The sequence below is a fragment of the Anguilla anguilla genome, chromosome 10, assembly GCF_013347855.1.
Source record: "Anguilla anguilla isolate fAngAng1 chromosome 10, fAngAng1.pri, whole genome shotgun sequence".
Lineage (NCBI taxonomy): Eukaryota > Metazoa > Chordata > Actinopteri > Anguilliformes > Anguillidae > Anguilla > Anguilla anguilla.
This window is the reverse complement of record NC_049210.1, coordinates 46,459,928-46,485,837: the sequence shown is the minus strand read 5'-3', so window position 1 is coordinate 46,485,837 and position 25,910 is coordinate 46,459,928. Positions and strand designations below refer to the sequence as shown.

General features: G+C 50.7%; 1 protein-coding gene across 2 annotated transcripts in view; it reads right to left on the bottom strand.

Annotated features, from left to right (window-relative positions):
- Positions 1–25,910, bottom strand: part of si:ch73-72b7.1 (netrin receptor UNC5C) — a 165,513-nt gene that overhangs the window by 11,090 nt on the left and 128,513 nt on the right. The window contains exons 5-12 of one of the 2 annotated variants that reach the window (XM_035380102.1): positions 20,954–21,134; positions 17,643–17,810; positions 16,638–16,802; positions 11,924–11,980; positions 7,592–7,783; positions 5,408–5,755; positions 1,988–2,075; positions 1,390–1,558 (exon numbers count right to left, since the gene is read on the bottom strand). In XM_035380102.1, the coding sequence (XP_035235993.1) occupies positions 1,390–1,558; positions 1,988–2,075; positions 5,408–5,755; positions 7,592–7,783; positions 11,924–11,980; positions 16,638–16,802; positions 17,643–17,810; positions 20,954–21,134 (1,368 nt within the window). The remainder of the gene's footprint in view (positions 1–1,389; positions 1,559–1,987; positions 2,076–5,407; positions 5,756–7,591; positions 7,784–11,923; positions 11,981–16,637; positions 16,803–17,642; positions 17,811–20,953; positions 21,135–25,910) is intronic. The other variant, XM_035380103.1, reaches the window with a different exon arrangement.

Genomic DNA, 25,910 nt, shown 5'->3' with positions numbered 1-25,910 from the left:
AGAGAGAGCTTTGAGTGCAACAAATCATATACAGGTTTGCAGTTCAGCTGCAGGCTTCTGTGCACTTCTCTATGCATCCAAATGAAAGTCTCTTGAGCCTTTGTAAGAAACTCTTAATTGTAATTATACATTACAATTATAATTCTGCCTGGGACTCACCCCAAACCTAGCCTAAACCCTTTATATGAGCTGGCTTTGGATAATGAGTTCATAAGGAAATCAATTATTTTAAAATAAGACTTTTTTTTTCCTAATGAAGAAAAGTTAAACAAAAAAATTAAATAAAATTTGAATCAAGGTAACCTATAAAACAATTCTTCAAAAATAAAAAGAGCAGAAGTGAGGAATTTAATCTGGTCTGTCTTTCTGACTCTTTCTGAAAGCGATCGAGGGATAGGGTTAGGGCGGAGGGTGATGTCTGGCGCGGTCGAGTTCATGTATATTTCAACGAGCCCGAAAGAAAGATGTACTGTAAATACATTTTGTTCCTTCAGCTAGAAGTCCTTGAAGAAGGGATTCACCGGGAGGGGGGGAGGGGGGGGGGGAGGAATGTTGTGAGGAAAAGCAGTGGTGTGGCATCCCTGGGATCGCTGTAATTACAGCGGGGGGGTGGGGGGTTTGGGGGGGGGGGCATTGTGCGCGGGCGCGATAACGGCGAAGGGGCTGTCCTCGGGACGCACTGGCGGCGGCGCCTCCAGCTGGCCTTATCGGGGACAGCGGCGGATGCGCTCACGGGCGACTGGGCGGATTGGGGGGGGGGGGTTTGAGGAGGGCGAATTTCATGGCCGATAGGGCCGGGGGGGGCAGGCTGCGATCGTCGGCCCACCAGGGACCCGAGGCGGCTCTGGGCTCCGTTGGGGGGGGGGGGGGGGGTGGGGTTCTGGAACGAATCCCTCCTGATAAGAGCCTTTCTGCAGCCCTCGTCTGATCGAGTCTCTCTCCCTTGTTTACCGAACCTTGCGCTGCACAGCAAGTTTATTTCCTGCTCTCCATTATTAATGAGGCTGTTTATTTCTCATGTCTGCTCATCCCCTCCCCCCTCACTACCCCCCCCCCCATGTCTTTGAAACAAGTTCCTATTTCTGCATCAATTCCCACAATCCTCCACTCTTGGTCTGTGACCTCATTGGCCGAGGGGAACCTATCAATTTATCTATGAACTCAACACTCATGCCGCATGGGAACAGGCTCCTGAAAACTTTACGATGCACACACAAGCATACATTCACACACTCACACACACACACACTTACACTCACACACACACACACACACACACACACACACACACACACAGACAGAACACACTGCAACGAGGCAAATGGCAGAGGAGTGTTTTTCTGGAGAAGAGGCACTGGTATCGCAGGTAGACAGGTAGAGATTAGTCACCTCCCACAGGCCCTGCTGTGATTGGTTCCTCAGCTGGATCTGCCAGTCCTCGCTGTCGGCCTCGGCGCAGTGGTGCATGGTGATGATGACGGGGCGGGTCAGCAGGGCTCCGGGGGGGCCGCAGCTCACCACCGGACTCAGGACAGTCTGCACGTCCTCCACGGGGGGCCTGGGACCCAAAAGGAGCGGGTGAGACTGACCTGGGATCAGCTCCGGTAACGACAGGTCTCATTCTAATCTGAAAGCTTTCTAGCACTTCCACTGAAGTTATATTACGGGACTGGCGTGACATTTATCCCAACAGAATAACTGAATATAAAAACTTACTCATTTTGTTCATTGGGGGCACAGAACACACAGGTAATATTTTTTTGGTAATTAGTAGTTCTCTGCGAGCCCTTTTCTCTGCCCGTTGCATTGTGGGATAGCTGACAGTGGGGTACGAGGCCACTGGTGAGTCTGAAAAGGCCAGGTCCCCCCCGTGTGTGTGTGATAACTGCAGGTGAATATCACAGCTCCCGGGCCGAGCTGAACTCACAGCGTGTCGGAATCAGGGAGGGGCTCGGCGTTGCCGGGGGGCGTTGTCGGGGACGCTTACCTCATGCTGTCCTTCCTGTGCACCGTCACGTACATCTCATACACCCTCCCCTGCGGGACGGCCCCCGCCGGGACCAGCAAGCTCACGCCTGGGGGAGAGAGAGAGAGCGGACCTCAGTACAGAGAACACGGCTCGGGCACACACACCCATACATACATACACACACACACACACACACACACACACACACGCGCGCGCGCGCACACGCATGCACGCACGCACGCACGCACGCACGCACACACACACACACACACGCGCGCGTGCACACACACGCACGCCTACACAATAAAATTCCCAGCATTAAATCAAATCTACAGAGTAAGTACGGCCCCACCATGGTCCAGAGAAGGACACTGTTAAGAGTGGAGTTAACTCTGGACATTTTACCGTGTGTGTTCACGCACACACACTCACACGTAATAACACTTTACATCACATCACATTACCGCCATTAGGCGTTCGCTCTGATCCAGAGCCGCACACACAATGCGTGGAGCATCAGGTGACGGTCGTCACGACGATTCACGGCGCATTTTAAGCTCTCTGCGTGACGGCTCCGCCCCCCCCCGCCCTGCTCTCCCCCCCCGCCAGGACGCGCCATCGATCCCCTCGCGTCCCCCGCGCCGAAACGTTTCTGGGGGTGACATTTAGCCTGCCGCCCCACAGAGCAGCAGCGTGCCGCCGTCAAACTGGGCAATTAGGCGGGGACCTGAAAGGTCTGACTGCTCGCCCGTCTGAAACCAAGCGACACAAAACCGCTCGTATCACACACCCAAACGCCGCTGCTGAACAGGCGTATTACAGCAGCGCTGATTTACTCCATACATGTGAGGTGTTCTGCCTGCCACGGAAATAGCTGCAGAAGTTGTCGAGATCGTCGAGATCGCTCGAAGCTACAATCCAGCGCCTTCCCAGCTGTGTTGAAGTTGAGATGTCGGCATACTGTAAGACTGTAAGCAGCCCCTGTTCCTGGAGATCTACCATCCTGTAGGTTTTCACTCCCCCAACCCTAACAAAGCACACCTCACTCAACAGCTAGAGCAGGGCATTTAAATCAGAGTCATGAGCCAATGACTACTGAAAACAAATGTATGAGAACCTGGCTGGACCTGGCAGTGCACTTCTGCCATATGAGTGCGCAGAGATTCACATGAACGCCTCTGGAAAATAAACGAAAAAAATGCATTTGTGAATGTCTCAATACACTTCTACCACGGTGGTCCACCCCCAACAGCACCCTGCGCAATCCCACAATGCAACACTGTGTAAATGGCAGTGGAGGAGCCAACCCACTCTTTCAAACCTTGTTTCCGTCACACCGCGCACACACGGGAGACCGGTTTCGGGACGGATCCGTGTGAGATAGACTCCTCCTCCAGCACCGCGGGCGCGGGGGGGGGGGAACACCGCGCGCGGATGATTTCCCCTTTCCGCTCCTAATCGCCGGAGCAGGCTAATCCGGTTATTACGTGTGCCGCGACGCGCCAGGGCTCACAGGCGTGAGCGATTTACACGCCGTGCGGAGAGCTGGCCCCCCCCCTGCCCGGCGCTCGGGGGAGATGGGGGGGGAGCCGCGGTGATCGGCCGCTCTACCCGTCGCTCGCTAATTCGGCGCGCTGGGAGGACCTCCCGGGCCCCAGGGCATTGTGGGGGGGGGGGGAAAGCGGGAACGCCTGAGCCTGGAGCGGACGGAGGCCGGAGTGAGAGAACGCCGTAAAGCAGGGGCCCCCAAAACTCGGCCCCGGGGCCCCCCTGTGTGTGCTGGTGTTCGTTCCAACCACAACCGCAATCCCAGAATTTTAACAAGCCGCAAATATTTCTTAATTAGGTGGGTTTTTTAAGATGCCATATTTTGTCTGAAATAGCTTTGTGGTCCACAGAGAATAAGATTCCTGCGTTGATATTGTGCTACACTGCAAACAATTGTGACCCTACAGTCAGAGTACAACTGGCTCACCAAAAATCCATGTCCCAACAAGTGGTATGCGAACAGAAGATCCAGAATGAAACTTATTATTATTGCATAGCTAACACGTGAGTGTATCATTTATACACATACAAGTGCTGCCACTACATTATTACATGAAATAGATGTAAGATATTCCAGCTACTGTCATTAGAATAACGGCTTTGTAAGAATACACAAACTATATAAATGTTGTGTTGTAGGACAATGGAAGCCTTGTGGAAAACACTGCCAGGAACAGCAGCCTCACCATTTTAATGAGCTAGATCTAATACGTTAAGAAGACAACGCGGCGAGAGCCGTTTCTATGGTTACCGCGTCGCCCCCCCCCCACCCCCCCCCACCTCCCCCACCTCCTGCGCGACTTCTCGTCCCCGTGTTCTTTCCGCGCGGCTTTTTTATTCATGGCACTAGTGGGATTTCCCGCGACTGTGCTGCCCGTGCGCTACGCCCTGTTAGCGCTGGCGCTACGTCGCCGGCCGTGCCCGCGCGTTAGCGGGGTTCATTAGCGCCGCCAGCGCTAACGAGCTCGCCGCGCTTGGGGACGCACACACGGCCCCGCGTTTATCGGCTGAAACCCCGTTTACTGCCAATCGAAAAAACCGTTGACAGCCGTCCGTGAGCGAACACTGCGAAGGACTGTGTAGGCGAGTGTTCTTTTCTTTTCTGCAACAAAATAATAATAATAATAATAATAATAATAATAAGTGTAAGACGTCAAAGATGCTCTGTTCTTTACGCCACTGGAGAGAGTTAAAGTAGCCCGGTACGGCTTGGCACTCCATAGCGTACCACTGCGGAAAATATTAGCAGCACGCCACAGCAGGGAGACGAATGAGCGAGAATGGCTAACGACTGCTCTATCAATTAGCACTGATTTAATGAAACAAAGTCCATTTGCAAGCTAACTGTAGCTTCCGCCAGGCCGCGGAATATGCGATACACTGTGCTCCCATCTCTCTCCCTCTCTCTCTCATTCGCTCTTCCATGTGATTAAGTAACTTGATTTAGCACACACTTGATTTAGCATTGCCATGGTTCTGTCCTGCAGCTGAACGTTTACCGAGCGCCAGGAAAACGAAAGAGAGAGAGGGAGGGAGGGAGGGAGGGAGTGTTAGAACAGAATAAAAATGTGAACACATTACACGGCAGAATGCTTCTGAAGAGATTTCTATAGTAACTGACAGTTTATCTATGCCAAGTCATTATGAATAATGTTGCATAGACGCTTTCACATTTCGTATAATGACAAGATGTGCAGTCGTGTGCCATTTCCAAATGGGTTTCGGGTTAATAGATTTTCCTGGTACAACAGCTCGCTGTTGACAACCAAAAGGTTGCGCGCTCGGTTGTGTTGTTTATGGCGACAACCAAAAAAAAATCTGGTCTATTTTTGGGGAGGGGAAGGAGGGTGTACGTGATACTGTGGAGTGCTGTAGGAGTGGGGCACTGACCGGAGTTGGGCACGATGAGGTGCCCCCCCAGGGAGTTGAAGGAGCCGAAGGCGGTGCAGGAGGGGTCGCGGGTTCGAGCCAGGCTCTGGCTGCGCAGGTTCATGGTCTCGCCGTCCAGCAGGGAGTGCGTGACCTTGGGCGAGAGCTTGGAGCCGAAATCGCCGGGGTCCTCCTGGGGCGTGGCCAGGCCCGAGGAGTTGTACACCTTGATCTTCAGGTTGGGCAGCGGGTCCAGGAGGGGCGAGTTGGTCATGGGGATCTTGTCCGAAACGTCGTGGAGGGCGTAGACGGGACCGCGGTACATGGCAGCAGCTGAGGTGAGGTCCGGGGGTGCGGTCAGGAGGTCCGCTGGGGAGGAGAGGAGGACGTTTTTTAGTTTGCAGGCTTGCGTCCGACAAGAGACTACAGCTCCAGCACACGATATCCTCGCTGAGTATATTACTTAAAATCATCCAATCAGATGGCCTGTGAGAAATGATGTCATTTTAATGGAGAGGAACTCCACACACACACAGTTCAGGGTCCAGTGCCCGCTGAAGTGAGGGGGCACAGGTGGCACCTGAAGCAGTGCTGCTGCTGAGTGGCTGCTGGTGCTGAGTGTGCTTCACCACGGCAACCCTGGTAACCCCGGCAACGCCGCACGGACGCGCGCGTAAATGAACGCTCACACCGGCCTCGCTTTCGGTGCGGCGCCCGGCGGATGTCTCTGCGAGAGCTCTTCGCTCTCCCACCCCTCCTCATCCTCGAGTGGTCAGAGTGGAGGGCGGCCAGCAGCAGCAGCGGGAGGAAGAGCGGGTTGAGTAACGCAGAGCTGCTCTCAGGTGCGCCGGTGAGCGGCGCGGAGCAGCGACCGGACTCTCTCTCCTCTGGCGCTCCCGTGCGTTTAGCGTCGGTTACATAAGCACTTTAGCGCCGCGCCGCGCCGCGCGGGAAGAGTCCCCTCCACACCGGCAAATGGCGGCTGTGCCCTCGACGTAACTGAGCGAAGGCTAACGTCTGACAAACAAGCCCCCCCCCCCCCCCCCCCCCCCCCACCACCCCGCCATCCCGCCGTCCCGCACCGCGGTGTTTACATCTCCGTCTCCCTCGTCATCCCGCCCACTTACCGCCGCTGGGGAAATTTAATTAACCGCCAGCAAGCCGCTGAGACCAAGGGGGGGAGAAACCAAAAAAATTAAAAAAACAGGGAAGAAACGTAATTTTGTTCATTAATGCCTCAGATCTGCCCTCGCCACCGAGCGCCTGCTGATGAAATGTCACCCGGGCCTCACACACGCTCACGCTCACGCTCGCGCTCGCACACACACGCTCACACTGCCGCAGCCCAAACTGCATTCCGCTCCTCGCCCCCCTCCCCCTCCATTTCATTTAATCCCGTGCGCGTCCCCCGCCCCCCCCCCTCCCCGGCCGGGGAACAGAAACTTCTGACGCGTCGGTGTGAAGCCCCCCCGTGTCAGCGAAAGGCCCCCTCCAGCCCCGGCGGCGCTCCTGATTAGCAGAAGCGGCTAGAGCTCTCATCTGACATTTTTAATCCCGGCGTAATTACATTTCGCTGTCAGCGCCGACCACGGTAAAAACTGCTTTTTGTTTGTGGCTGCATTTTTATATATATTTGATTTTCGCCTTTATCCACGAAGCCGAAAAGCACACGGTTGCCTTAATGTTCCGACGGCTGCTCCACAGGTGCAAACGCCTGTGTGTTGACACGAGGGCTAATGCTAGCATCAACCTGTTCGGTGCGACCTTCCTGCGCTCCGTGATAAGTCAATCGGGCAATATGTCTGGAACTGATCGTAACTGGCTAACATCTGTCGAAACATCTTGGGGGGGGGGGGGGGGGGGAATAAAAAAGAGACCGTGAATAGACCTTGCGTCACAGTGGGGAGCAATCCAGCTCTTTAGCAAAAACAGCCGAGGATATGATACAGGCTCTGCGTTAATTAAGCCATTATGCCCCATTACAGCAGCTCAGGGGAGTTTCAGGTACCATCGCTAGCATTTACCCAAATGGAACCTTCTGGTCCTGGTGAGCAGGACCGTTTGTTTCTTCATACATGCTAGTAGGGTGACCTAAAGCATGCTAGGCCTCATCTCTTCCATTTAGTTTCTAAGATGTTTACTTCAGACAGCCTGCCCCTCTCTAAACCCCACCCCACCCCCAAACTCTGGTTTGTTCGGGCTCACCTGACCGAGCGGTCTTGATGTTGACCGACTGGAAGCCGCCGTTGAGGGCGGAGGAGTCGATGATGTCGGAGTCGAAGTCGCGGTGGGTCTTGCGGTAGACGAAGAGCGCCACGATGACGGAGATGACCAGGCACATGATGACGGCGATGACCACGCCCACGTAGAGCGCCACGTCGTCCGTGCTGGGCGCGGCTGCGGGGGGAGGGGGGGAGAAAGGGTGAGTGACTGCGTGTCTCTCCTGATGCAGGTGAGACTTCCTGTCAAAGACTGCAGCAGCGGCTTTGTAGCCTTTCACCGATGTCACCATCACCTCTCAACAGTAAAGGCTGTTTGACACGGTTCCTCAGCCTGACTGAAGTGAGTTTAACTTTCGTTTGCTGTGGCTGTACCGTGCTCACACACACACACACACACACACACACACACCATGCTTTTCACAGACTTTCACATTTGTTAAAATCACAGAGAAAACCCCGACGTGACCCCAGGACCCCCTTCCTTCTGCGATTAATTGAAATATTTAAAGCGTCTAGAAATGTCCGACTGAAAATTTAATTAACACAGCGGTGGCAGACCCAGGAACACTTTAATTGAAAGGTTTACTGAGCCGGACTGAACAAGAACAAGAGTCTGGCAGATTCCAGCAATGAACAGCATACGAAACGATCTGCTACTCAAGCCACACAATAAAATACGGGGGCACTGCTTCTTAACATTTAAACAGCACCTTCAGCCTCACGTCTACGGCCCCCAACGCCTCAGAAGAGGTAACGCAGGAGACCGTAAAGCCTGAGACTTAATCAATCCGCCTGAGATGCACTTACAGCGAGTGTCCTGTTCCTTCAGCCTCTCGCAAGTGTTGCATTAGCAGAGATTAAAGTTAATTGTGTTCAATGGAGGAAAAAGCACCAATCGGGTTGCATCGGGTAACGGATAGTCACTGCGAATGGAGAGGCCGTAAAGATTTTCGAAACTCCGAAGTTACAAAACCTTAAAATAGAAATGATTTAGTTACACCTTCACTCTCGCTCGCTCTCTCACTTTCCATCTGCTTCTGTTCTTTTACTTCAGTGATTAGATTTAGAATGAGTCCCTCTCTCTTTCATTTTTTTTCGCATGATGGGTTTTTTCGGTAATACTCTCAGAGAGAACAGGGGAGATGTGCTGAGAGCACGAGCCTCGAGTGGCACCGTCAGGGATCGGGCCAAATGAAATTAGCTTTTGGGAAATGAAGACGCAGTTTGCCCTCCAGCCACCAGATGGCAGTGTTAGCCATGGGTATGCAGTCGTTAATGCTATTAATGAGTGAGGCTGCCATCTTTGTGAGTGATGACTGCTGCCCACTGCTGCCCCTTACGAGGAGAGGACATCTCAGAGTGAGTATTATTCCCCCGGAAATGTACTGTAGTTCTCTCTGCCTCTCTGTCACACCAAAGTATCCTGGCTGGTGGCGGGTGGAAAAGAAGAAGAACTGCTCTTGAAACAAACCGGTGCAGCTTCCACGGTTAGTCATCATGGCACCTGAAATCTGTCTTCCCCTAATGCGATCTTTGCCCCTGGCTAGAGGACGTCCCCCCCCCCCCCCCCCCCCCCCCCCACACACACGAGCTGTCCGGCTCTGGCCAGAGGATTACAAACGCAGCTTCCCCCCCCCTCCCCCCCCCTCGGTCTTTGGTGAGATGAATGGACGACGTCTCGCCGCCGCAGCTGTTCCATTCGGGGCTACGTGAAAGACGGACGGCGCAAAGGGAGGCGATCGATCAGCCGGTGGTCGTGCGCGGGTCCTGACACACACACACAAGCGGGTCCTGGCACACACACACACACACGCGCGTGTGTGTGGCGGGAGGGGTCCATGGCCACAGGGCGGATCGGGGCAGATACGCATCCATGAACAGGTGATGGGGTGTAATTCTGACATTTTGTAGATCGGAAATGTTGGCGGGTGACGGGTGGCGGGTGGGTGGGGTGGGGGGGCAAAGGTAAGAAGGATTGATTGCCTGGCTGCCTGCTAGGCCCCCCAGGGGAAACCCCCTCAACTCTCTGAATCGCCGGCTATCGATTTCGGGAGTTTTTTTGTTCATCAAGCCGGCTGAGGCGGGGGAAGAGGCGCCCCGCTCTGCGTCTCAAACGCCTCCCAGGGGCGCCGGCGTCAGCGCTCACCCCACGGGCGACACGCACCCGGCAGTCCCCGCCTCCTCCCCGGGGTGATTACGCTCCGGAGAGCGGCTACCTGCTTTAAGTCTCGCTTGACTGATGCGGCAAACCCGAGCGATTCCGCCAGTTTGGCCGGCTTCTGTGTTCCACGGGCGCAAACAAAGCAGGAGCGTTTAGCCGCTTTTGGACAAACTGCCCGATTCGACTAATCGGCCTGGAGTGGACTGGTCTGGTTCCCTCCTCAAACGCTAACAGCATCAGGGCTTTAGAGGAGGCTGGAAAAAGCTTTCAGACGGCCGGCTGGGTTCGGTCGCTCCAGACGAGGTATCAAGCTTTCCTCCATAAGCATTGCTGAATCGCAAGAAATGGCCTTGGGATGCATCTTCAGTGGCCCTCGACAGGGCGCCGCCGCTTCAGTACTACCAGCTGAAACGCCCTTAGACTAAACTAAAAATGAAAAGCATTTAATCCTCTCAAAGGCACCAATAGTTTCATTAATCAGATCAAGCTGAAGAATAAAAGAGTTTTTCAATTAATCTAAGACAGACTGACAAACAGACAGACTGACAGACAGACAGACAGGCAGACAGACAGACAGACAGATAGACAGACAGACAGAGACAGACAGACAGACAGACAGACAGACAGGGGAATAGCACTAGGTAACACCACTACTCAGAGGATTAGCTCAAGCTTTTTTAGCCGACAGTCAAGTGTGAAACAAAGCAAGGGAATGTAACACTACGTATTATTCATCCACAACATTTGCCGTCCTCCAGCCCCTTGTCTATCTACACCCTCCACCAATAACCCTTAGTCCTCGGCTATGTCCATCCCTCACGGAAGCATCCAGCCCAGGCAACAGCCTCCTTCCTATAAACTTCATAAAGTAAGACCTATTCACTGAAAACATCCCATGTCCATGACCATGTCCCTGAACATGTCCCTCTAGGCCACCTGGACAGCCCAACAGATGGTGTGGAATCCACTGAGTGGACGAACCCCTGGACCAGGTTAAATGAGGTCACCGTATCACGAGGTAATCGCGGCTGTACGAGACGCCGTTGACTGCGCGCGGAACAGCACGTCAAACAAAAATAACGACCCTCATTTCTCAACACCCATTGACTTGTTTTGTTCTCAACAGAAGAGCTCGGGACTAATTTCAAGCTCCATTGAGAAGCCCGTGTTAAACGCCACCTGTAAATCTGACGGGCAGACGCCGTTTTTCTGAAAAGCGGCCCTCGACGTGCGGTACGGTGGGGGAGGTAGCGGATTCCTGGTCTCCCCCCTAGCCCCCCCACCCCCCCGCCGCTCCGCTCAGAGCCAGAGTCGCCACTTCCCTGTAATTGATTCGGCAGATGGCGGCCGACTGGACGCAGGCCGGCGGCCGCTGACCTGGAGCCGGACGAGCAACTCGCTTCGCTACTGCGGCAACGGCCAGCAAAGATTTCACCCCTCCCCGTAAAGAGCGTATTTGCCTAAAACCCTCTCCGACACCCATTATAAAAGAGGACATTAGCCGAACAGGAGAAGATGAAGGTCTCGGAATATAATCTAAACGCGCCGTTCCCCCACTTGAAAGCTTCCCCGGCAGTTATGCGCCGTCCCGCGCGTACGCTCCGATGATAAAAGCGGCGAGCTGCTAAACGGAAGCATTAAAACGTGTCTCTCAGATTAATGCGCTTCTTTGAACAGAAAGCGAACGGCGGTGAGGAGAGAGAGAAGAAAGACCGGAGCGATGAGAACCGAAGAACTATCACGATTATTAAATAACCGCACGGCTACGAGGCCTCAGACAAGACAACGTTCTCCGGTAAAATAAAAAAAACGTTCCCGCTTGTCAGAGGTGGACGGAATTGGCACGGCATTGTGCTCCGTCCCGTCCTCGAGACGAGTGAGAGAGAGAGAGAGGGCGGCAGAGCAGCGGCAGAGCAGCGGCAGAGCAGCGGCTAGCAGTGAGGAGGGAGGAGCAAAGCAGAGAGGCTACCGCAGGAGGAAAATGGCGGCAAAAAAAAAAGAGCGGGAAAAGTTAACAGCATCAAAAACCAAAGGCAAACAGAAAGCTGGAAACAAGCAAGACATTAACAGAAAGCAGAAATCAAATCAATGGAAGGAGAAAAGAAACAACGGAATGAACACAAAACAAACAAAAAAAAAAAAAACAGAACTCACATGAAAATCCAAAATCACTCTTGGCCTTTGGCTCTGAAGACACCTGAAATAATGAACCTTGGGGGAGAGAAGGGAGGGAGGGAGGGAGGGAAGGAGGGAGGGCGAGATGAAAATTAAATTAAAATGGAGTCACACAAAAGACGAGCATGCGACATACAGTAGGGGAAAAGGTTTGATTTTTTTTGCTGTTGACATTTTCCCTTGGTTTCTTGGTCCTGGTTACCTTCTGCTTGGCTAATGTTAGAGACGCCACCTCCACTCACAGCTCAGCACAGCACCATGTTTTTTTAATCCGCTTCATTTCCGTAACACATTAAGGAGGACGTTCGAATAAACCAGAGGGAAACGCATCGTATCCAGCCGCTACACAGTCTCGCCTTGGTGAGATCCAAGTTCCTGCAGGCCTGTATTTCTCAAGGTTAGCTGAGGCTAATTGCTCCTTTGTCCAGAGTAGATGTGGTCATTGGCACATGGAGGTGTCCCACTTAACCTGGGGGGACAGGGAAATCATTTTGGAACCTCTCTAACTTGTACACCGCTGTGGGGCCTATTTTTTTTAGGGAAGAGCAATTAAAAGGCCACTTCTTTCGAGTGACTCTTTACTGGACAGGACAGGGAGCCAGAAGATACACACTGAACACACACACACACACACACACACACACACCTACACACACAAACACTCACACACACACACACACACACAGCAGTAAATGGACACAGTGCATTGGGCAGAAAATGCACTGGGACGCTCAGCAGATAAACACTCCAGGCTTCACACAGAGGGTCCAGCTGAGACCAGCCTGTGTTCTGCCGGACAGACTGACAGCTTGTCAGACGGAAGGTTTGTGTTCATGTAAACAAGCCTGAAGCCTGGGAACTGGTGCGGACTGAGGGAGATAATGGACACAGAGAGAGACAAATCATTTGTTTTCTCTTCCCCTGCTATTCAACAGCGGTTAAAACCTCATGAGCAACTGCAGTAGGCTAAGCTGGACTTCACTGGGTAAAGATCTGGACTTCACTGGGTAAAGAGCTGGACTTCACTGGGTAAAGATCTGGACTTCACTGGGTAAATATCTGGACTTCACTGGGTAAAGATCTGGACTTCACTGGGTAAAGATCTGGACTTCACTGGGTAAAGAGCTGGACTTCACTGGGTAAAGATCTGGACTTCACTGGGTAAAGATCTGGACTTCACTGGGTAAAGAGCTGGACTTCACTGGGGTAAAGATCTGGACTTCACTGGGTAAAGATCTGGACTTCACTGGGTAAAGAGCTGGACTTCACTGGGTAAAGATCTGGACTTCACTGGGTAAATATCTGGACTTCACTGGGTAAAGAGCTGGACTTCACTGGGTAAAGAGCTGGACTTCACTGGGTAAAGAGCTGGACTTCACTGGGTAAAGATCTGGACTTCACTGGGTAAAGATCTGGACTTCACTGGGTAAAGATCTGGACTTCACTGGGTAAAGATCTGGACTTCACTGGGTAAAGAGCTGGACTTCACTGGGTAAAGATCTGGACTTCACTGGGTAAAGAGCTGGACTTCACTGGGTAAAGAGCTGGACTTCACTGGGTAAAGATCTGGACTTCACTGGGTAAATATCTGGACTTCACTGGGTAAAGATCTGGACTTCACTGGGTAAAGAGCTGGACTTCACTGGGTAAAGATCTGGACTTCACTGGGTAAAGATCTGGACTTCACTGGGTAAAGATCTGGACTTCACTGGGTAAAGAGCTGGACTTCACTGGGTAAAGAGCTGGACTTCACTGGGTAAAGATCTGGACTTCACTGGGTAAAGAGCTGGACTTCACTGGGTAAAGAGGGATATTGATTCAATGTAAGGATAATGCTACACAAATGTATTCCTTGCATGACAAACCCAGGATTTTCAAGAAAACAACTCTTTTCCAGGAAGCCATTATGTTCTTCTCTCCAAAGTTAGCTCTGACTCCCCCCCCCCAAAAAAAAACAAGATTCATAGAGAGTCCAAAATAATTCGCTTTGCTTAATACTCATGTGGTCAAATTATATTTTATATTTTCAGTATCTCCTGCAAAAAAAAAAAAAAAAAAAAACCCCAGACGGCAGCTAGAAGAAAAGCCCAAATAAATAAAGAAAGAAACAAAAGTCTTTGACCGTGTTTCACAGCCGGCTCTCCCTCTCCCCCGGATCAATACGTCAGGAAAATGTCATCTGTCTGTGCTCGGTTACCAAAGCTCTCCAATAACAAAAAACACAAAGATGAGATAGAGGGGGAAAACATACAAGATGGGAAAACGCTAGAGGTCAAACGGACTTTGACTGCTCCTGTCTGAGAAAAAAAACTGAGAGAAAACGCAAACCAACCAACCAATCACCCCCGGCTTTTCAGGACAGATATCGACAGATATAACTGCAATCAGCAAGCAAACACACAGTTAAAGGAAACAATAACAAGACTCATAATTGTATATATAGTATATACAGCAACATTATTATAACATTTACATTTATCAAGCAGCAGCAACAGACCAAGTTTCTCACAATATTAGAATGGTTTCAGTGGTTTCTTTTCAAGTATAGAAAATACATAAATTACTAATGAAGAATTTTGAGAAGAGCAATGGTAGAATAAGATCTTGTCCGGTTGAGGAGAGTTCACATTCAGATGGTATTATACACAAAATCATATTTGCAATGACATCTGCTTTTAGAGTGCATGGATTTCCCCTCGAAACACCACGTGAGAACGGTCATCAGTTAGGGCAAAACCCGTTTTAGCCTTTTAACTCGCAAAAAAATAAATAATAAAAGAAATCAATTGTGGGGAAACGAGCTTAAATCCATATCGTCAGGGGTTTCATATTCTTGGGTAAGCTTGAAATTTATCCAGCAGGGAGAGTGATATTCTCTGCTATGGATTCTCTGAATGCAGAGAAAGCTTTTTATAGCACCATTTTGCATGAGGAGAGCGATAAATTAGCCTCTGGTTTTGCAGCACGGGTTCAGGTTGTGGACCCTTGCTGTTGTTGGGGGGGGGGGTGGGGGGGGCGGGGTGGGGAGTGGCGGCGAGGGGGGGCAGGCCTGACAGTCGGGAAAAATACGGCCGTCTCCACGGATACTCTGAGCACATCTCGTAGATCCCGCCAAACGACCTGTGGATCGATGCGTCTAATGAGCGAATGGCTTTTATGGAAAAAAGAATACATCAGTAGACATTAAACACACAGTGAGAAGAAAGAGGCTTTGGTCACCTCTCCGATAATTCCCAGTTGCCTGATATGTTCAATTAGATGCTTTTGACTAAGTACCAAGTCTCATTTGGTAAATTAACGGTGGCTGCATCACAGAACAATGCTCCAGTATTTCACCTGTAGCAGCCTGTCTGTCTTGTTCGGTTTTGTTTTGTTTAGTTTTTTTGTGTGTTTTTTTTGGTACCACTGTCTGTTTGGAAATTCTGGCTCTGCTCATGTTCTCTCTCTCTCAGCCGTATTCCCTTGCAAACAAAAGAGCTGCAAATAAACATCCGGGAGGATTTCACCGAACAGAAGTCTTAGCAGACGAGCACATCATCAGACGAAAGAAAACAGAGGAAAACCATCTTTATCCGAAAGGAAGAAGAGAATCCGACCCTGCGCGCCATCCCTGCTGGCTTCTAAGAGTGGAAGAGGACATTCCTCTGATTATACCTCCTCAGGAAGTCAGAAATTTTTTCTTTTTTTTTTTTTTTAAAAACAACTGCTAACCACAACTTCTTGGGACTTTTTTTTTTTGTAGGATTTCAGGGAAAAACAATAAAATTTAAGGAAACGAACAATCATAACTACCAGATGAGGCCAAAAAGTTTGTTGTCTCATTTCTGTAGGCTTAATTTGATTTAGATTTTCCACAGACAAGCACAATAATCCAAAATATCGTCGAAAATATAGCCACAGACATCTATACAGAAAATGAACTGTGTTGGCAGGCAGCAATAAAAATGGCCCCTGCTTGAAAAACAAAAGTCAGAGTTTATTACTGGAACGTTTCGACTGGACTTCCACTCCTGTTTAAATCTCTGAATTGGGGTCAAAACGGCAATTATCATCGACGCTGGCTAATTACGGCACTTACACTGCAGCACCTACATTATTATCATTTATCATTTTAGTCTTTTTTATGAAACCCGCTGAATGCCTGGTTTGTGACTGAGGTAATTGGGTCCAGTAATCCATGGTGTAGTGTTGTGTTTTAACAGTATTATGTTCTATAGTTGCACCCGGAGGGTGGGGACCGGAACAAAGCTGTTCATTGTTTTTCCTTTTTCAGCATTTCTCCTCTTTTACATATAGTTATCTCTCTCTCACAGACCTCCATCTGACCTGTGTGTGTGCGCGTGTGTACGGGTGTGTGTGTGTGTATGTGTGTGTGCGTGTGTGTGCGTGTTTGTATGGGTGTGTGAGAGTGTGTGGTGTGTGTGTGTGTGAGTGTGAGTGTGTACGGGTGTGTGTGCGTGTATTTGTGTGCGCACGTGTGCATGTGTGTGTGTGCGTGTATTGGTGTATGGGTGTGTGTGTGTGATCCTGCACAGGTAACCCTAGTGACTGTGCTCACAGTGTGTGATGCAGGTAACCCTAGTGACTGTGCTCACAGTGTGTAATACAGGTAACCCTAATGCCTGTGCGCGCAGTGTGTGACGCAGGTAACCCTAGTGCCTGTGCAGGAGCGGAGACGGAGAGCTGCACTCACTCTGCATGCACAGCCCGTCCGTGCAGTTCTTAGACTGGAGCACCATGCCGTCACAGTCCCTCCCCCCGTTTTTGGGGGCGGGGGCGTTGCACTCTCTCCGCCTCCAGTGCGTGCACTCCGTCCCGCAGGTGGACCACTTACTCCACTCTGTCCAGACCCCATCCACTGCAGGGGGAGGGGGGAGAGAGAGAGGGAGAGAGGGAGTGGGGGGGGGAGGGGTGAGAGAGAGAGGGAGAGAGGGAGAGAGACAGAGAGAAAGGGAGGAAGAGATGGCAATATAAAGGAAGAGAGAATAAGAGAGAGAGAGAGAGAGATGGGGAGAGAGACAGAGAGAGAGAAAGAGATGGGGGAGAGAGAGACAGAGAGAGAGGAAGGGAGAGATGGAGACAGAGAGGGAGAGAGAGAGGGAGAGAGAGAAAGAGAGAGACAGAGATGAAGGGAGAGATGGAGATATAAAGGAAGAGAGAATAAGAGAGAGAGAGAGAGAGATGGGGAGAGAGACAGAGAGAGAGAAAGAGATGGGGGAGAGAGAGACAGAGAGAGAGGAAGGGAGAGATGGAGACAGAGGGGGAGAGAGAGAGGGAGAGGGAGAGAGAGAGAGATCAGTGAAAGGCCTCGCTGTCAGACGGATGTCAGTCTGAGAGTCTGTGCTCCCTCCTCCTGCATCACACCTGTCTGCATATTCATACGCACGTCTGCTTCCTGAGCGATAAAGCACTCTGAGATTGAGAATTAAAAGATGCTTTATTAAACCAATCAGTCCTTATCGTTACATTAATATTCAGCTGCAGCCACGTACCGGTCACGAATCCAGTAATGGGACGAGCTATGATGATCTGTCAATTACAGACAAGCAAGCAGGCTCTGCTCTCCACAGTACAACAAAACAACTGGCTCCAATCAGTGAGCCCCTGTTAATTATGTGCTGGCTCCTCCCATTTCCAGATTCACGAAGCCTCATGGCGTGTTTTAACGGTGATGCGTACCTGCAGGGCGTGGGCTTACCTGTGCACAGGGAGGTGCAGGCCAGCTTCTGGATGGCCTGGCCTTCGCAGAAGGCGCCCCCGTTCAGCGGGGCGGGGTTGGTGCAGCTGCGCGTGCGCTTCTGATAGCCCCGCCCACATCGGCTGTTGCACACGGACCACTCCGTCCAGGTGGACCAGCCGCCGTTCACTGTCAGAACACAATGTCGACGGTGACGTTGCTGAATCCATTTTTTGCACCCCTATGTCCCACATCCCCCCTCTTCCCCAGTTTTCTCCCCAGCGCGGAACGCCCAAACCGAGCTTGAGCAGAGATATCCACGGACGGGGCGGACACAAATCCGAAAATGGACGCATTTCCCTGTCGGAAACAGACATAATTCAGCGTGCTCTTGTCCAGACACTCGGCATAAATGACCAAGACACGGCTGTCCAGGTCTGAGGACACGCGGCGAAATTTCAGCGCGGGCGAAGTCCTTGAATTAATGGGGAATATCCGAGTCCAGAAATCCCTGATCACAGACGTGGCTCGGGAGAGCGCAGAAGTTTCTGGAAATACTCGTGTTGACACGGGGGAAACTACCAGTCATGACCGACACACCCCCAAAATTCACTGAAATATAACAGGTTTGGACATCTTCCAGAAGCTCCGCTTTTTGCACAGTGGAATAAGTCTCCGTGTGCAGCTTCGGTAAGCAGACCACGGGGGACGCCAGGCATCGACGAGAGCCCAGCTAACCTCGCGAAGCTACCAGAGTGGGAAATTAACACCAGCCGCTAGCCAGCGTTAGCATCCCGCCCTGGATGCTTCCACCAATTATGCATCGCTCTGTCTAACACTTGCATCTGACATCATGCTACAGTAGCCATCATCACTGCAGAGGGCAAATTCGCTTTGCTTTCCTGGGCCTGTGTTTAATCTAAACACGGCCACGGTACAGTTAGCCCTTCTGTCTCAGCCATGCAGTTGTGGTTACGTTACAATTTTTCTTCATAACGCAATAAAAACGGGAACATATTTAAGATATTAAAACCGGGTGTGCTTTTCTTTCATGACATTTTCAGTTATTTCAGTCCCTGTTAAATATAAATTTTCTTCTCTTTGTGTGTGTGTGTTAGAAAGCTTCACATCTGCTTAATTTCGCGTTTGAAGCCGAGGGCTGGGGCAGATCCGGAGTTCGGGGGTTTTTTGTTCCTCGCCTGTTGGCAGAGGAGCGCGGAGGACGTGAACTCCGGAGGCAGCGGTCCAGCGGTAAAAAAGCTCGCCGAGCTCGCAGCTGTGCTCCCTGGCGCTGCTCTGCTTCCTCAGAAGCCCCCCCCCCCCCCCCCCCCCCCCCCCCCAACTTCCCCCATTCCCCCCTCCTGCCGGGGGCCTTCTCCTGTTACCCCGCGGGCATGTGCGTTGTCCATTACCCCCGCCCCGAGTGGAAGCCGTCCCGTCCGCAGCTCCAGTAACCCCCGATTTACTGCCCCCTCCCTCGCAGGGACGGCGGGATGGCGGGATGGGGGGATGGCGGGGGGATCAGGGCCCGGTCTGGTCCTCGAGCCCTCGGGCCTCTCTGACAGGCCGTTAAAAGGTGATGCACTTACAGGCCAGTCTGGCGTGCTGAAGCCCAACGCTCAGCACGCCAGACTTCCTCCCGGCCTCCCCTGCGCTCTGTTTCGCGGTTTTTTAGGTTTTACTCTGAACTCGTTGGGGACTGTTAATGTGCCTCAGGTCCCTGGGCCGGCCCTCTCTGTACATTTAGTACATTTTTAAGAGTGTGCGTCTGTGTGTGCCTGTATGAAAAGTGTGTGTGTGTGCATGTGTGTGAGTGTTTATGTGAGGAGTATAACAATTTTAAAATATTCTTCTTATTTTTATCATAATCATTCTTCCTAATTTTATATTCTTATCACAATCATTCTTCTTATTATTATTACTGTTTTTGCTGATGTTGTTGTTGCTGCTACCAGCACTGCTATTACTAATAGCACGACTGTGCTGAGCGCTTGTGCTCTGTCTGGGTGACATCACTGCCCAGACTGGAACTCGCCCCATTCAACCTCTCCTCCCTCGGAGCTCGTGCTGGTCTGAGAGGGACCCGTTTAATAAGAGAGGAATTATCCGCACAAGCGAAGCCAGCCATGCAGAGCAGGCAATCCCCCTGAGCGGGAGGAAAAGCGGGGAAATGGGAGCGCGGGGGGGTGGGGGGGGGGGGAGGGTTGCTATCTCCCAGAGTCTATTTTTATAATTTCCTGTTCAATTGTTGTGCTATTGGAATGGTCACGGTCGGCTGGGCGGCATCTTCTCCTCCCGCGCCCCCTGCCCCCCCCACCCCTCGGAAGAGTCCGCGGGGAGATGGAGAGCAGAGGCTCGAGCGCACGTGGGATAAGTCCCTGTAACACTTGGGAAAAGTCCCTGTAATGTGTGGTATAAGTCCCTGTAACTTGTGGGATAAGTCCCTGTAAGTTAAGTCCCTGTAACATGTGGGATAAGTCCCTGTAAGTTAAGTCCCTGTAACATGTGGGATAAGTCCCTGTAAGTTAAGTCCCTGTAACACGTGGGATGAGTCCTTGTAAGTGAAGTCCCTGTAACACGCGCGATAAGTCCTCATTTGTAAATCCTGATTCCATGTCTGGGTTTTGAGTAAACTTCATTTTTACACAGTTTTCTCAAGTTATGTCTGCTCATTCTGTTTGATTCTGCTTCTAACTCTCCTCGTAGACAACAGCAGTGATTTAACCCCAGAATTCTGCTCCACGCCAAAGTCCTGGGAATCAATTATTTCCATTCCGAGGTAAACCGCACCTTTTTTGTACATTACTGAGATGCTATTTTCCTAGACATTTAGCGAGGGATAATTTTACATTGCTGCATCGTAAGAAACCACCGACACCGTTAACAGGAATAGCTCTGCATTTGCCAGAGAATACAGGGCACAGGTGTCACGGAAACGGAGACTGAGACAAGTGAAGATCTTAAGAAAGCTGAAGGGACGGGGTGGGGGGGGGGGGGGGGCGGTGGAAAATACAGCTGTAATGGATAATTTAAACAGAGAAAGTGAAGATCTAGACATTATGGAGATAAGGGTGGGCTGTTTTAAGAGACTGTGCAGTTTTACAGAGATGGGAGACCCAGGTAAAGATCACGGAGTGGTGTCTGACAGAGATAGTGTATTGGATGGCGAGGTAAAGAAATCTAACTGAAGAAGCGTTGAGCTGAAGGCTTTCAGCAAGCAGAACCGAAGGTAGGCGCTGACCAAATGGACATTTGGCAAAAGGGACACCGGGCTCAAGTCCCCAACGGCGACACCGGCAGGGAAAGCGGGATTTGGCGGGATTCGCCCCTACCGTAAACGATGACAGTCGCGGTGGTGCTCCGCCGCTTGGCCACGATGTTCTTGGCCACGCAGGTGTAGTTGGCGGTGTCGGACAGCCGCGCCTGCTTGATGATCAGGTTGTGGTCGATGGTGATGTAGAAGTTGCGGTCGTCCGCCGGGTCGATGATCTCCTCGTTCTTCAGCCACTCCACCTGCGAAGAAAAACAGAAGAAAAACTTGGCGGCTTTGAAGGAAAACAATGCACTGGGACGGAATGCATTGGATGGAATTCATTAGGATGGAATTCACTGGGATGGAATGCATTGGGATGGAATGCCGTGGCAAAAGTTCAGTTTAGTTTTCTCAATATAATGCAGTTTTTTCAGAGTATTTTTCACAAGGGAGACGTCACAGAGAGATACAGAGCAGGAGACAAAAAGAACGAGAACGAGAATGCCACAACCTTTAAAAAACATTTCCACTTTTTTCCTTCCTTCATCTCCATTGTATCAATGAACAGAAGCAGCAGAAAATAGACTTTTCAAATGTGCATAATCAAAAGAAAAAACATTTCTGCTTTCATTTCACTGAACAAAGCTAGCACTGTGCATCGAAATGGACATGATGCCTCACTCCTGGAGTTTAAAGGCACTTCAAGCCTTTCTGCATATTTGCTCATATTTTGTAAACATGAATTGCAGTTGCTTCAGAGGCTTCTTCTGACCAATACGGCTTGTGTGCAGGAGCCTTCAGCGCCAGAGACACTGAATTCCAATTCTGTCCAGGTGGGTTCTCTTAGTGACACCTGGCACAGGTGGGCTCTCTTAGTGACACCTGGTCCAGGTGGTTTGTCTTAGTGACACCTGGCCCAGGTGGTTTGTCTTAGTGACACCGCTTGGTCAGGGTTGCAGGTGAAAGTGGAGAAGAACGAGCGATGGAGAGTAAGGGCTCACAGATAATAAAGAACATAAACATGGACATCGTTGCTAATCTACCATCAGAATTTCCAGGTCCCTTCAGAAAGACACAGTGACACTGGCACACTTAAAAGGAGTGTGCCGAGCTTAATACCATGTCTGTTATAAAACTGGAAGGAACTGGAAAGGAATCTGAAAATAAAAACCCGAAAAGCACTCCAGAGGAAGATATCGCGCGAGAGCCAATTCTTTTCCCGGCCAAAACAATCAGAGCGGATCCCAGGACAAGACAGACAAACTGAAGACGAAAGGAAGAGGAAAAATGCTTGTTAAAAAAATTCGATATGGAGTTGAATTCAGCCTCCTCTGGGTAGGAGGTCAGGATTTAAAAACCTTTATTACAATACACAGGCTGCCACTGTCTCCATCAGAACCTAAGTGTGGGTATAATCCCGTATGTGTTCACATTACATTACATGCATTTGGCAGCCGCTTTTATCCACAGCAACGTAAAATAACTGCATACAGAAGGTCACTGGAACAACAACAACAAAATACTCATTATGAAACAGTTATTTATAGCCACGAACACATTTAGTCCAGTTCACACAGTAAGCATAGGCTAGGTCAGAAAGCCACAACATCGAAATAATGATACAAGTGCAATACAGATGCTGGATGGAGGTACAAGTGTAGTGTTGGGCTATGTGCCATGCACCATTTACAGTGCAGTACCAAGGCAGAATATCCCTACAATGATGGCTAATTTCCTTTCTGCCTGTTTCCCACAACAGAGCGTTAGCATTCTGAATGAAGAAGCCTTGCTTGGCTCAACCTGACCACCAGTTCCCCTCCCATCTACGAACGCAGGGGGCGGTGGAAGCCTAATATTCGCTGATCAGTAAGGCCTGGTTATTCCGTGGCACAGAGCGGCCGCCCCTCTCCAAACGCAGAGCTGAGAAAGAGTCGCGTCGGGTGAACTGCGGGCACGCCGTGCGCCGTTAGGCAGACACTCGCGGTGAAGTGTCGACTTAAAACCGCCCGTGCAGCAAGAACACACTCGAGCGTCGGCCGCGAAGCAGAGCGGCAGCACCGGGGGGAGGTGAAGAGAGAAACGCGAGAGCGTCGGCCCCGACCGTTCCCCTGGAATGTCGCCGCGGTCTTAATTCCACCAGTGAACCTGAAGCGCCCTTCGCCCCGCACTTCCTGACACCGAACGCCGCGCGTCGTGTGAAGTTCCGGTCCTAACCCATCCCATGGTCCCGTTAATCCGGCCGGGGAATCCCCCCTCAGTACAGACCCGGGACAGTCCCCTGACTGCGCTTTCCTCCACGCAACGCCTGCAGCACAGCAGGTGTGTTACATACACGTAAGCTGATTTAGTACTCACTCAATCATACAGACACGGACGCATCCACACACACGAATGCATGAGACCACACGCAAACACAGGCACACGTGCTGACCCGCACACGCTGACGCACACACACATGTACGTGTGCACATACACTAACATACACACACACATCCACACACAAACACATATGTGCATGCAGACGCACTAACGTACGTGCGCACACACACATATGTGCATACCCACACACTAACGTGCATGTGCACACTCACAAACACACAGATCAACAGGCAAATACACAGACAGATGGAAGGCACAAAAAAAATATCTTATTCCATGAATTTAAATCACTTCTGTATGGGCTCATCTCCCAATAGACCAATACCTCTCCCTGGAAATCTACAATAGAAAAGACTTAGAAGGGACACATTCAGCTCTAACTGCAGCAATAAAGCTTCAGAGCCTAGCGCGTCTCGGTTGTTCTTTGTAGACTTCACGCAAACATTTATTTTGTTGACAGTTCTGACTCTAAAAGCGCACTGAGTCATGAAGTGATTACTCCGGGCTACGCACAGACAGTCACACAGCGCTGAGCGACTCTGCTGATCGACAGAGAGCACCCTGGATTTAGGAACGGGGTTCGGACCTGGGAAAGCCTGCAGCCATGGGGGGGGGGGAGGGGAGGGGGGGGGGAGTGACTGAGGAACTCATCTTCAGGCCCGGCTCCGAGACCCACAGCTTATCTACCAAGACGCAGCGGGTTCCCTGAAGCCCCAAACCCCCCCCCACACCCCCCCCCCCCCCCACACCCCCAAATCTGCATCCGATGCTGTAATTGAGTTGGGGGAAGAAAAACTTTGCTGGGACTTTGAAGGGAAACAATGCATCGGGATGGAATGCCATGGCAAGAGTGCCGCGCCAAAATACAGCAACACAAACTGCCCCGAAGAGACAGGACAACACACCAGCACTGACAGGACAACACACCAGCACTGACACGACAACACACCAGCACTGACACGACAATACACCAGCACTGACACGACAACACACCAGCACTGACAGGACAACACACCAGCACTGACACGACAACACACCAGCACTGACACGACAACACACCAGCACTGACAGGACAACACACCAGCACTGACAGGACAACACACCAGCACTGACACGACAACACACCAGCACTGACACGACAACACACCAGCACTGACAGGACAACACACCAGCACTGACAGGACAACACACCAGCACTGACACAACAACACACCAGCACTGACAGGACAACACACCAGCACTGTGAGGACCCTGCAGCATGACAGCACAGCACTGCATCAGCGAGGAGATTAATGGAAAAAAACAGATCGAGAATATACCACACGTTTACAAGAACACCGTATCAAAGATGAGCACTCACAAATATGGATAGGAGACAAAGCAAAGTATTTAGTGTTAGTTTTTGACAGTTTTCTCGATATAATACTGTTTCTTCCCCCCACAGTATTCCACATTGGGCCTGCAAGAGGATACCAGGATAGAGAGAAAAAGCACTTCATCGATCTAGTGACAAGAAAATGAGCAATAAATGCGAGTGGACTGCAGAGGTTACTCAATGTATAAAGTTACACACAGAGACTTATATATTTGCGAGTATCCAGGAAATATAATTTGGATGTTATAAATGATCACGCATTTCTGGCCTGTGTCATTTATATTTGGAATTTATAGGATTTAGTATTCTGGGGAAAGAGCTATGATGGAAGAGTTGAAACAAATGCAATGGAACATATCCAAAAAATAACGACAGAAACAATCTGGAACATATGATTTTCTTTCTGTTCTGGTGCATTCATTCAGCCCGTTCCATTTGTTCTTTTTCAGAATTTGCTGCGGAGACAGCCCCTTTCAGAGGATCAAGAGAGCCATAATTACAGCGTGCCTCAGCAAAAGAAAATGGAGAGTGAATTATGAATGTGTGCTTGTGTGCTGTGTGCTTATATACAGGGATTTCCACACTGGCCAACAAGAGCCAGAGTCTTGATCAATTGTTCCCAATGTGTGTGTTTTTTTATTTTTCTTCAAATAAGCCCTGCGTTTTTCACTTCTGTCTTGAGTGTGATTGAAACCATATGTTCTTCAACTTCAGCTTGAGGAGTGCTCGTGGTCCGGGCCTCGGCCTGGAGTGGCCCAAAATGGTCCTGGACTCAGACCAGGAGAGGGCGGACTCAAAAGCACAGCTCTCTGGGCTAACTCTGTCGAGTAACAGAAATGAACTACTTAGAACAGTCTGTCTAGTAACAGAAATTAACCATTCAGCACAGCCTCTCTGTCGAGTAACAGAAACTGCTCAGCAGTGCAACTTAAGAGAGTTTTTGCTAGCGGGCTCGCTAAGCAGTATTGCACAGCAATTATATGTGGAGTCCACTTCCTGCTGTGAAATAATTCGGTGTGAAACCCAGAAACCAGACCAAACAGAACCAGGTCGCAATTGGATTTTGCTTTCCGGAGCCGGCTGTGAATACCCCATTTAGAGGGCTCGACGGGGAAGGGGAATTATGGGACGGATAAGTCCTATATCGAGCTGAAACATGCTTTTCCACGCCCTGGGCCCCAAAGATAAAGTGATATGATAAATCCCAGAAACCCAGAAGCTCTGTGTGAGCCCTCCTTGTGCTGATTTCTTCAGAATTAGCCCATAATTCAGCCGCAAGAAT